The sequence below is a fragment of the Stegastes partitus genome, unplaced genomic scaffold (assembly GCF_000690725.1).
Source record: "Stegastes partitus isolate 25-593 unplaced genomic scaffold, Stegastes_partitus-1.0.2 Scaffold246, whole genome shotgun sequence".
Taxonomy (NCBI): domain Eukaryota; kingdom Metazoa; phylum Chordata; class Actinopteri; family Pomacentridae; genus Stegastes; species Stegastes partitus.
In genome coordinates this window covers 468390-480790 of record NW_007577977.1, presented here as the reverse complement: position 1 = coordinate 480790, position 12401 = coordinate 468390, and the positions used below count along the sequence as shown (strand labels likewise).

The 12401-nt window shown below is 37.5% G+C and overlaps 1 protein-coding gene across 2 annotated transcripts in view; it reads left to right on the top strand.

Moving 5' to 3' along the window:
* The window catches only part of LOC103357312 (zinc finger, MIZ-type containing 2), a 50237-nt gene that overhangs the window by 18661 nt on the left and 19175 nt on the right, over positions 1–12401 (top strand). For both annotated transcript variants that reach the window (XM_008281814.1, XM_008281815.1), the window contains exons 4-10: positions 744–946; positions 4001–4169; positions 8724–8942; positions 9512–9724; positions 10879–10962; positions 11081–11258; positions 11636–11777. In XM_008281814.1, coding sequence (XP_008280036.1) covers positions 744–946; positions 4001–4169; positions 8724–8942; positions 9512–9724; positions 10879–10962; positions 11081–11258; positions 11636–11777 — 1208 coding nt within the window. The remainder of the gene's footprint in view (positions 1–743; positions 947–4000; positions 4170–8723; positions 8943–9511; positions 9725–10878; positions 10963–11080; positions 11259–11635; positions 11778–12401) is intronic.

Below are 12401 nucleotides of genomic sequence, written 5' to 3'. Positions count from 1 at the left end.
AAAAAAACACAAATCATTGTTGTTATATTCTGCCTTATTGAATGTCATGTTGTAGTTGATTTTATCTAAATTTCTGCATTTTCATGAAGCAAAAAGTACACACTCAATGTATATATATATTTTTGTATTTTTCCTTCGTGGTGACACTCACTTCTACAGTGTAGCTATGCAGCAGTCTCCCAAACACAAGTCTAAAAATGTCTTGTTTTTCCTGACAAACAGTCCAATATTGAAAAGTGTTTAGAAGATAAGCATTAAATCCTTAGATTTAGGAAGTTCGATACTGCACAAATTTCACTCAGTGTGGCTTCAGTAAATATACCAAAGCTATTGTACATAAAAATCATTTGATTCTAGGGGCATCAGGGCGGAGCCTGGAACAGATTTGTTTGTTTGTTTTATTCCCTTTTTGTTTATATCTGACCAATAAATTTATCAATGAGCTAAATCCACCTGGCTGTTAGAATATTTATCTTCACTGTGAATTTATAAATAAACACATCGAGCTGCTCTCAAAGGTAACACCTACACTTCACTGTGAGGAGGAGTGATCTTCACAGTGAGTGTATTTCTCAAAACTTTGATAAATTCTGTAAAGTCTCAAACAAAAAGTGATGCATGTTTGATCTGACTTGAAGTTATTAGGAGTTTAATATCAGCCCAGTTTAACTTTCTGTGTGAACTTACAACATCATGGCCTATATGAGTGTTCACAGTAGTAACTGCTCTCTGTTTCTGTGTAGGTGTTTGGTGCACCCATGGGCCCTGGTGAGAGCTCTGGCGGTCACATGATGCCCAGTGGCAGCCCTGGCATGCCTGCTGGCATGGGCTCCCAGTTCATGGGCCAGCAGTCGTATGGAGACGCCGTCTCTAAAGGCTACGGCCAACCAGTCATGTACGGACGTCCCAGCACTGCCTACAACCCAGCCTCCGCCTATGGTGGAAAGTATGCTGCTTTTCTCATGCTGAAATTTTAGTGTTTATAACAGCAAGTGTTTTAAACTGTAAAGTGTTTGTTTTGTTTTTGTTTTGTTTTTAACAATCATAATCAATTTAATATTGTTACATCCAAGCTTTAGGAAATTGCAATAGGTATTTTTACAATCTTAACAGCCAAAGGATAGTTTGAACTGAATAATCCCTAATAAAAGTAACAATAATTGCAAATCTGGTGTCACTGAAGTACAGGCTCGAAATTTGCACTTTATAATATGCATTACTTTTTCCAGCATTTTAAAGACCCTTAATTTAATCAGTACAGGAGATAGACACATTGCATTTTCAGGGCTGGAAAGCACATCTGTGCTCTGGTAAATTCTGCAACCAAATCAATATTGCATCCACTCCAGGTGTCACAATCTAAAGACAGAATTCAGACTCTTATTTGTTTAGCATGATTTTATTTATCACCATCATGGGATATATAATAGCTTTTTTAGAACAATGCACCTGTTTAATGTCCCTGTCATAGAGTAAAAGAACCAAGCATTGATACAATGGATTTGTCATCTGTTTTCTGAATTCAATTGGGAAATCTTTAAAAAGTGCATTTTGGATAAAACTTTCAAGGGTCCTGTCACCATGAGACATGGGTGGTTGGTCAAATCAAGTCACATCAAATGAAAGGTATAATTTTTTTATCTGCATTTGATGCCAGACTCATCTTCTAGCCATGAGTTGTGTCAAAATACTTCTCCGTTACAGGCATATTTCATAATAAATTTAAAGACATTAACATATGAGCAATATTGACATATTCCAAGATCCTGAATGTTTCAGTGAGATGAGGCATAGTTGGTGTGCTTTGAAGAACTTTCACATGCGAAAGGGCATTTGTTTGTGGTAAATGTATGACACAGTTTATTATCCACGCAAACTCATTTTAAATGTCTTATTGCATGACTAGAGGCGACCTTTCACTGCATTTCCTTGTAACATTGATTCCCTCCCTCACTTCTGATTAATGTTATGATGTTGACAGAATAATGAAGGCATTATCAGAGAGGGCTAGTTTACAGCTTCTGTCTTCTTGTCAACTTTTATCTCCAAACACCTTTAACAGCATGTTACATGACTTTCTTGCAGATTCCTCAGGGATAACAACAAGAAACTGGAATTAATTTGGTTTGAAAGCTCTTTACGTGTCAGTGTTGTCGTAAATTACCGTTCGATTGACTGGGGTTCTTTTTCTTACAACAGACTTTTCCTCTGAGTGCCATTTTTTTCCCTTTGTGCTTCCATCTGGCCAATCTCCAGTTATTTAATCCCATTCGTTTTTGCTTGATTGAGGGAAGAATTTAGATAAATCCTTTATGTCACAGTTTTAATGAGATCCAGTCGCATCATGCTCATACAGGCTTCAGTTGATTTTATAGAATCAGTCATACACAATCTGTCAAGCATTAGTTATGTGGTAACTGTCATTCAAGTAACAGACACAAGAGGGAAAATTTGAATTATGAGACTAATGGGCACCAAAATATAAAGACACACACAAAAAAATAGAGAAAACATACTTAAGAAGAATTGACTGCTACAACACTAAAAGGTAATAAATGAAAGGAGAACAGGTAATATTGTGAAAGACAGTACAAACAGAAGGAGACACAAGTCACAAAACTATCAAATAAATGGATTGTACTAAAACTGTTAAACACACTGGTGGGTTTAAAGGGCATGTTGTCTTTTAAAAACTTCCAAAATGATACTATTTATCAGCCAGAAACTGTAAAACAAGAAAGAATCATCATATGGTTAACTTTTTAATGGTCCTTGAATTTATGATGCAATTGTGGTTGTAGTTCATAGTGTCATAGTGTGCAATTAGGTCAGTAAAATCAACCAAATCTAAACTTGTAAAAATTCTGGAAAAATCCCTTACCTCTGCAAGTCTCAGTATAAAGTGGCCAAAAAATGCATTGTTTACTCTAACCTGTATTCTGTAAAAAGAAAAAAAAGAAAAAAAAAATCTGTGCTTCTGAAAAACCTGAAACCTGCTACAACCAACAGTCATTTGACAAAAATTCAGACTTTTCAGGTGAACTGCAGGCTGTGTTGACAGTAAGGTTATTATTATTATTATTATTATTATTATTATTATTATTATTATTATTATTATTATTATTATTATTATTATTAATAATAATAATAAATAATTAAAATAGCAATATTAATAAAAATGTAAATAGTTAGATATCTGTAGTATGTAGGATCACCATGTTTTCTAGCATTTGTAACACGTGCAGACACTTTAAAACATGCTTGACAATTGTCTGTTAAACAAATAGTCCAAAAAATTTAACTTTTTCTTTTTTTTTTTTTTTTTAAATGAATAATGGTATTGTAACTGTGCTGACAGCACTAAAGACATTTCTTCCTTTAACTTCTAGCCATAATTGTGCTCTATAGAGGTACAGGACTTTATATTACAGTGAAAGTGAACCCACAGCGAGTTAAATGTGACACGAGCACAAAACAACTGCTGGGAGTTCAGAGGGTAAATTAACATCTTCAGTGCAGGGCTTTTGCTTGTGGTCGAGTGTTTTTTGTGATGTGATACATTTGCCGAAGCAAGAGATCTGAGTTATTTCTCCACCACTGTGTTAATCACACATTAAAACCGACGCCTCAGTGGGAATAATGTTCCACGTTTTGACCTTTTTCTGTGAACCAAACAACAGAGGAGCAATTTACAGAAATTGGTGACTTTTCCATGGAACATTAATGCTCGTGTCTGGCTCATAATGAAAGAAAATGAAAACATAAAAACAAATGACTGGTGATTGAACAGTCTTGTATATTTCTGCGCAGCACTGTGCTGTTTATTGCATGCTGTCACCGTGCGTGCTGCTTCTGTGGGGTTTTACATCAGCATATGTCAGCGTGGCTGCTCTCGCCCACCGCTCTGACTCACGCTGGTGACGGAACCTCACACACTCGTACGCTTGGTTCACCAAGTTCGCTGCCCACTCATCTCCCTGTCTTCCCCCTCTCCCTGCAGTTACTCTGGTAACAGTGGAGGTGCCGGCATGGGCGTTCGGCCTCCCTCAGACTTCACTCAAGCTGCTGCCGCCGCTGTTGCTGCCGCCGCTGCCACAGCAACTGCCACTGCTACGGCAACTGTCGCAGCAATACAAGAAAAACAGAACCAGGAACTGAGCTATGGCCAGGTAAACACCTCTGAGGGAAAACACACACCAAGCCTAAACAAAAGAGAATGAGAAAGCTGTATAGCTATAGCTTTATAGCCGCAGTGCAACCATTGGTTTTACCAAGAGCTGCAATAATCAGTCTATCGATTTCTAAACATTCTAAAGAATTTTATATTTTCTGAACTCCACCTCCTCAGATGTTCGACATTGCTGCTTTTCTTTGTCACACATGATTATAAAGTGATGATCTTTGAGCTTTGGAGTGTTGATTGAACAAATCCAGATATCCACAAGCAATGTTACTGTGAGGTTTTCACTTTTTTCATTTTGTAACACACACCTTACCGTTCATGCTGTTTAAATACTGTATATATTTTGCATTTCATATCCACTAATCCTGTTCATACTGTTGATGCTGTCGTTTCTCCTTATCTTTATATTCACATTTAGTGGTCAGTTCAGAGAGAATTCAAGAAATATGTTGCTCCATCATCTCAGACTTGGTTCAGCGTTTATTTAGATTGTTTTTTGGGACCCAAAACTAAGTTTTGTAAAATATTTACAGTTCTGAAAATTTAATGTTTTTAGAGCTGGGAATTTTTGTATCCTTATCTTCTTCTTATCAAACATCTAATCTGGAAAGCCATTTTAATGATCTAAAATCTTCAGAAATATCAGTAAAATGGTGACTAAATACGCTGCTCCACCCTCCCACATTTTGTTTAATTATAAGTTTTAATATATTTTGGCAGAATTTTATGTTTTCTTATCGTTTTTTTGTTTATTTATTTTCTCCTCAAAATATGTCTTACCTTAGTCATTTTAAGAGTTCAGTATCTCCAGAAATATAACACGCACAGTTATGAAATGTCGTGAGAATGCAGACAATATTGTTTCCAGCAGATCAGAATCATCAAATAGCTTTAGCACAGGCCAATTTTTTTTTTTTAAATGCAACATTTGCTGGTTGTACTGGGGCCCCAGAGTTTCTGTAAGCATATGTCAATGAAAGACTGAATTTTTCTGATTTAAAAATACAGTCTTTTGTCGACATCAATTGATTTGCCACAATTAGGCCAAAGTTATAGGTTTTTACTATTTTCACACATCGTTTTGGTGATGTTCACTCAATCGTAGGACAACAAAAACTGGTGCACACAGGGCTGTGTAGACTGTCTTTATATGTGCAAAGTCACAAGTTGCTAATGTTGAAATTTGCCAACATATGAGGCTTATTTTGCCTCACAAAGTGTTCCCATACATGCACTAGAATTGACCACTGAATAGAAAAACTGGTGGTAATTCAACACACATCACCTTAAATCTCATGTTTATTGAAACGCATTAAGGCCACTTCTGTGAAAAACAAGACATGTAAAACAGGAGATTAATGCTGTGTTAAGAAAACAGAGAAACGTCATGTGTAAGAGTCATTATTCCTCAGTTGATTTGACTTTCATTTATTTGCAGAAAGAAAGTTCTCAAAAACCATTTCAGTTTTATCTGTTAGGTCAGCGATCTGTCAGCGGTCATTACACACAGAATAAAAAATAATATTTTTTTTCTATTAAAATGTTTCACAAACGAATTAAATTACTTGTTAAATATGTGTTTACTTTTTCTTCTGTCTCGGCATTGAGTCTCTCCCACTTTCCAAAGAAGCTCTCCGGAGACGTTTTTTTTAATACATTTCGGCAGCGGTTAGACAGTCAAGTGTGTGAAACAAGCACAGACAGAAGTGATGGGAAGACGAGCTCGTCATTTTTCAAAATAAAACACCCTATAGACTGCACTGGAAATAAAAATAAAACAATAAAACTTTTTTACTTTCTGTGCGGCCCAGTACCAAATGACCCACAGCCCGGTACCAGTCCGCAGCCCAGTGGTTGGCGACCACTGTGTTAGGTGTAAATGGTATAGTATAATATAATACAGGAAAGTGTTTTCTATTCTGTAAATGCCTAATAATACTGTATATATATCCATGTATTATATATATAATACATCTTGGATACTCATATGTTTTGCATTAGAGCATCTGTACTGCTCTTAAAGCTATTTCACTTAGACATTTGACATTCCACAACGCTTTCTGCTGCTTGTTCTACACTTCTAGCCATATGCTGAACCACATTTAATTGTCTTAGTACTCTGTGAAATTTCAATAAAGTTTAATGTAACCTAGTCTTATAAACAAAACACTTCATTGGCCATTGCAGCTCTAGTTTGAGCTTATTGTTATAGTTTAAGGGCACCCTGACAGCCTCAGAGTTGACTCTTCGAGGCAGATGGATGCACTTTACATTCAAACTCACATCCCTTATCCTTCCTCCCTTGGCTACTGTATGTGAACACTTAAGTGAATTCAAAATTGAGTTACTTGTTTAGGAACTAAGTCCATATTTTCCCCAATTTCTAAGTCATACAGTATCCCACCATCGTGTTTTTGATGTCGTCAGATTCCACACAGTCTCTCCTACACAGTTATAAAAATATATCACTACTCGCAGCATTTTATTGTGAATACATATAAAAACACAACATTTTCATAATGGAAAAATATATTTTTTCCTTGACATAAAGGCTAATCTGAAAATCTGGATGTAAAAAGATATTAAATCATAGAAGATCTGGATAGTCTACTGACAGTAAAAAGCCTGAAAGCAGCATTGGGCTCATGTATATAGTATAACCGCAACATCGATTCCTTGGTCGACCTTTGCATCTTTGCTTCATGTCATTCCCCCGTCTATCACAGCATTTCCTGTCTACATTTACTTTGCAATTATCGAAAAAGGCACAAATGCAAAAACAAGTAATATATTTTAAAAAAGCCTCTAAGTTGAGCCCAGAGCAGAGTGGAGTGTGCACAGTGCAGTGAAGAGTCATCTTCTGCATCCTTTTGAGCAAAACCACTCCTATGCAGACAGATGAGTATCACTAAAAATGGCTCACGTTATCATTTTTTAAAACTCATTTTTCTATTAAGGACAGTGCAGCGCAAAGTTTTATGATCTTTCAGTGTATTGAAGTATACAAGCATTAGATAGTACAAATGAAATCCTCACTGGACAATTTAACTTATTTTTTGCGAAAAGTTTCTTGTGACTTTTTCATACAAGGCTTCTTACTTTCTAAGAGTTTTCTAACTCGTAACTAAAAGTTTAGGAGATTTCTCAAGAGTGTTTTTTTTTTTTTCAAACTTTTATACATCCTGGCCCTGTTTTGCAGTCGTGATGTTTGGTTTCAGAACTGTGGGAGGGGTGCAAAGCAGACGCTGGTTTTCTGCTGCTTGCACAGATCCATGACACATGCTTCTTATTAACACCAGAGACAGCACATAATTTGACACGGCTCTCTCTTGCCAGACTATTTATTCTATAAACTACTTATCTGCATAATGAGTCACTGTAGCAGCTCAGCAAACTGTTTCCAGCTGAAATGAAAAGTAAATACAGGCTGTATAACATCAAGCCATTTAATGTGCATGTTTGTGGACATTGTCTAGTCTTTACTTAAAAAAAACACCATCCAAATAAGTTAAGAACTAGAAAGTATAAAAATATAAAGAATTGTAGGATTTTCAACTTTCTGCCTAATCATGCATGATGTGTGGTTCTATTGGGAAAACTAACCAAATCTAAGCTTAAAATTGTGATAATTCATCAAAATTAGTTTTTTCTACATGTCTTCATTTAAATTTGTCCAAAAATAATGTGTTTGCTGATCAGGCCCTCTAAAAAACATAAAACCCTACAGCACAACTGAGAAGTCATAACTGACTCTGGTGTGACCACATGTTTGTATGTTTTTGGAAACTAATCAAAGAAATCCAACTTAGATTTTTATGATTTATAGCTTTGTAACTGTGTCATACGGCACAGAAGACATTTCTGAGTTCTCTCTACCTCCTTCCATGTTTGTGCTGTTTTCATAGAGGTGCACGACTGTATACTGCACTATAAAATGAGCCAGTGAGCAAAAATGCAATAGGAGCAACAAAAAAAAAAAAAAAAAGCTCAGAACCTGCTTGGAGTTCAGAAGAGTAAAAAAAAAAAGTAACATAACAAGTTGGGAAGAGAGGTCATCATGGAATAAGTTTAAGGGCATGTCTTATACATCTTATCTTGTCCCTTTCCTATGTAGCTTATGGCTGTGAAATGGAGACGAACCTGTAACTCTGAAAGTTAGTATGAAGGTAAAATTTTGCATGGCTTTATTAATTACGCTTATTGTACACAAAGATCAGTTGATTCTCCGGGGATCAGGTGGGTGGCATTCATTCATTTTTCATTGAATTGCCCAACTCCTAACTGATCTGCTCATCCATCAAGCCTTTTGGAGATAGGAGAATTTTTTTTTGTTTTGTAAGTTAAGAAAGCTTGTAAGATGCTTTTTTTCCCACAAGAAAAAACAAACTTTCCTGATGAATAAGAGCGCTGTTGGTTTTTCTACAGCATTTCAGCATTTCCCTCTCTGACACACTGTACTGCACTCTACCAACTGTCCAGACTGTGGAAAAGCACTGAGCTTTGTTTTCAAAGTCCTGTCGTACTTCCTTTTCCCTCCCAGATGGGTGGAGCATCCTCTTACAGCACCCAGTTCCTGTCTCACTCGGGCCCCCGCGGCCCTCCAGGGATGAACCCTGGTGGGATGGTCCCTTCCAGGCCCGGGCCGCCTCCTTCTACTGCAGGCTTGTATCCCTCTCACCCTGTGCAGACACAGAGGATGCCTCAGCACGGAGGCTATCCAGGCGGACAGCAGGGGCTCAAACGGCCTTTCCATTCGGAGGTCAGTGCACGTTTGCTCACATGTTTAAAATGAAAATATACTTTAATGACCTAATATTGGATTATTTTCTTTACTTAAGAAGACAAGGCATGAAATATACATGTTTTTGATGCACACAAATAGAGCTGCAACAATTAATCAATTACCTGTTAACTATTAAATTAATCTTGGACTATTTTGACAATAGAATAAAGGCTCTCAGTAATTATTTTTCTAAATTCTTTGATTGCAGCTTCTTAACTTTTAATGATTTTTGACAAATTCACACACTGTATTTTTCACTGTCTTTGCTATTTTGACATGTCAAAATTGTAATGTGGACTCATTTAAAGGACCACAAAAACTTTGTAACTAAATATTGTCATTATGTCTGCAAAATTAGAAGTTCCTTCTACGTTGTCTTTATATTGAAATATAACAACATATGAGGCTCATTATACCTTACTCAGTGTTCCAGTGAAATAGGTTTGTAGAGTGGACTTTAGTGGAGTCCAATAATGAAAGGATCAGACTTGACATTAAAATACCCGTGGACATCTCAAATCTCAGTCCAACTTAATCTTTTCCAGGGTTTTCCGGGGCAGCAGTACGGCTCTGGTGGGATGTCAGGGTACCCTAACCAGCCTCTGCAGTACCCCACTGGTCCACAGCAAAGATGTGCTCCCTCGCCGTCTTACCCCTCCAGCCGGATGCCTCATATGGGGCAGTACTCATCCGGATCACACAATCCAGCACAGTTTCCCCCAGGAGCCGGACAGCCCAATCCTCCACAGTATTATAAGGTGATCACAAACTAGAGCCTGACCAGCTCCTACAAACATGCTTAAGTAAAGATTTATTCATAGAAGACTTTTAAAAACAGAAGTTACTGTAGAGAATATGAGCAAAAATAGAACTTACTAAACAGAAATAATAAGACCTTTTTTTTCCCCCGGCATTTCCTGACTCTTTATAGACAACACAAATCATCCATGTATCAAAAAAGTACCTTCCAGTTCAATCAGTTTTGAATATTACCTCTTCCAGAGTTCAGTGGCTAACTTAGACTGCAAATTGTGTTCTTTGTTTTACACCGAGTCCTGGAAAAATCCAGTGAACATTGGTTTGTCAATGTCAATCAAACAAACTGGATTTTATTTTATAGCACATTTCATACTGCTTCGTAAAGTTCAAAGTGCTTCACAGATGACTGATGTGCTGATAAGACAGAACAAGTAGAGAGTTAATTAAAGCAAATTAACTCTCTGAACCCAAAGAACTAAAAAAAATGTCTTACGTGCTGTAACAACAGTTATGAATGCCATAAATCATTACAGAGTAGAGGCAAAATTTTATTTTTGTTTTTTTTGGCAATTTTTTAGACGAGACATGTAGAATAAGATGACTTTGATGAAATATCACAATTTTAGTCTGAGTTTCCTGATCAATCATCACTCATCACATGAGTAGTTCAAAGAACGTAAAAAAGTTGAAAATCTCACAATACTTCATACATATAAATACTACATGATTTTACAGTTTCTTGCTCTGATAAATGCTCTAGTGGAGGAAATAAAAAAAAAAAAAAAAGTCAAATCCAGCAGTAGATTTTGGGGTTCAGAGAAATAATCAAAACAATAATCAGCAAATTGATCAATATTTGGGGGTTTTAGAGTGTTCGTGGACACAAGAAGTGATTGACTTTGGGCTTTTTTGATTCCACACTATTTTTTGATATATCATGAACCTAATCATGAAACTGGTTGTTTGAGATTAAATAATAATAAAATTTGTCACTGTTTAAAGATTTTTGATCAAATTAACAGGAGAAATAAAAAGGAATTCAGGCAAACATAACAGCCACACAGTTGTATTTTCTGCACCAGTGCTGACCTTCTTTGTGTCCACATCGATGTATAATTATCTGAGTATCATGTTTCTTGTGTTTGGTCTCCAGTCGGAGCCTTTCAATGGTCAGGGCAGCCTGCCATCTGGAGGAACTGGAGGATACAATGCTTTCACACAGGCTGCAGTGAACGGGGTAAGCCATTTGTGCTTTCAGTTTGGTAACAACACAGAAACATGATGATGGGCTTTTCTTGTCACACACTTTGAAGATTTTAAGGTTCTAAACATTCGTCCTCATCATCGTCTCTCAGCCAGGGAGGGGGGGAGTGATGCCTGGGTACCCCAGCTCACCGATGGGAGGGAATCCCACCCCGCCGATGACACCTGGGACCTCCATACCTCCCTACCTTTCCCCAGGCCAGGACACCAAACCCCCCTACCTTCCACCAGACACCAAACCCAACATCAACACCCAGCAGCCCTCCACAGGTGAGACACAACCCACAACTCAGGCTGACAAACACACCACATTTAGCATATGGATTGGGAGACTGATGCACAGTAGAAACCCAAAAAATAGAACATGGTGAAATAAAACTTTTGAGTAAAATTAATAAAAAATTAAAATACACAACAATGATGTAAAATGTAAAGTTTTTTGTTGTTGTTAATAAATACATAAGGACGATGCAACCTCTGAGGTAGCATCTGGAAGATGAGATTTTGGCCACACAGTAATATTAAGAGCTTTTAATTAGGTGCAGCATTTCATGCTTCATGTGCTAGATTCTGTCTGTTGAGTCACCAGTTTGAGCTTTAGTTCACTGATGCATTGGAGACCCCAACACCTCTGTTTTCTGCTGCAGGAAACCCCAGCGATGACCTGCGTCTTACCTTCCCGGTACGAGATGGCGTCGTGCTGGAACCCTTTAGACTGGAGCACAACCTGGCCGTCAGTAACCATGCCTTCCAGCTCCGAGATTCTGTCTACAAAACCCTCATGATGAGGTAGGCCGAACATTGAACTCCTGGAGTTAAGTCCACTTAGAACGGTGTAACTTCACACCAAGTGCTCAGGCTGGCAGGCAGTCAGTTACGCCTCAAAGTGTCCATGCCTTCACTAGAAAAGTTTGTCAGATTTGTCATTTTACTTTTGCATTCCAGTCTCACATCTGGAGCTGCTGGGGTTTTTGTTTTAAGCATTGTATTTATGAATGACCAACATTATATTTGTACAAATTTACACTCAATGAGCACTTTATTTGCTCTCAGTTTTTGGTGAGATGTTGAAAACCTCCCTCTGAGATGCCGCTCTGTGTTGACATGATTCATCACATAATTTTGTTCATGCTGCTGATCACCCAAAGGAAATCTGCTATATTCAGATCTGCTGATTGAGAAGGAGGTTCACTGAACTCACTGTCTTATTCATATCCATGGTAATGCGCATAGACGCAGTGGCCCGTTCAGGAGACAATGAAAGTGAATGTTTTGAGTGTCTTGTGTATCCTAGATGTTCATGCCGCAAAACTTGCGGCCAGGAGACTTTAATGGGCGTTAGGACAGTGAACGGTGCTGGAATTGCGGTGATTGGTTGTGATTTGGACATACTACGCTAACGCGGAATCCTCT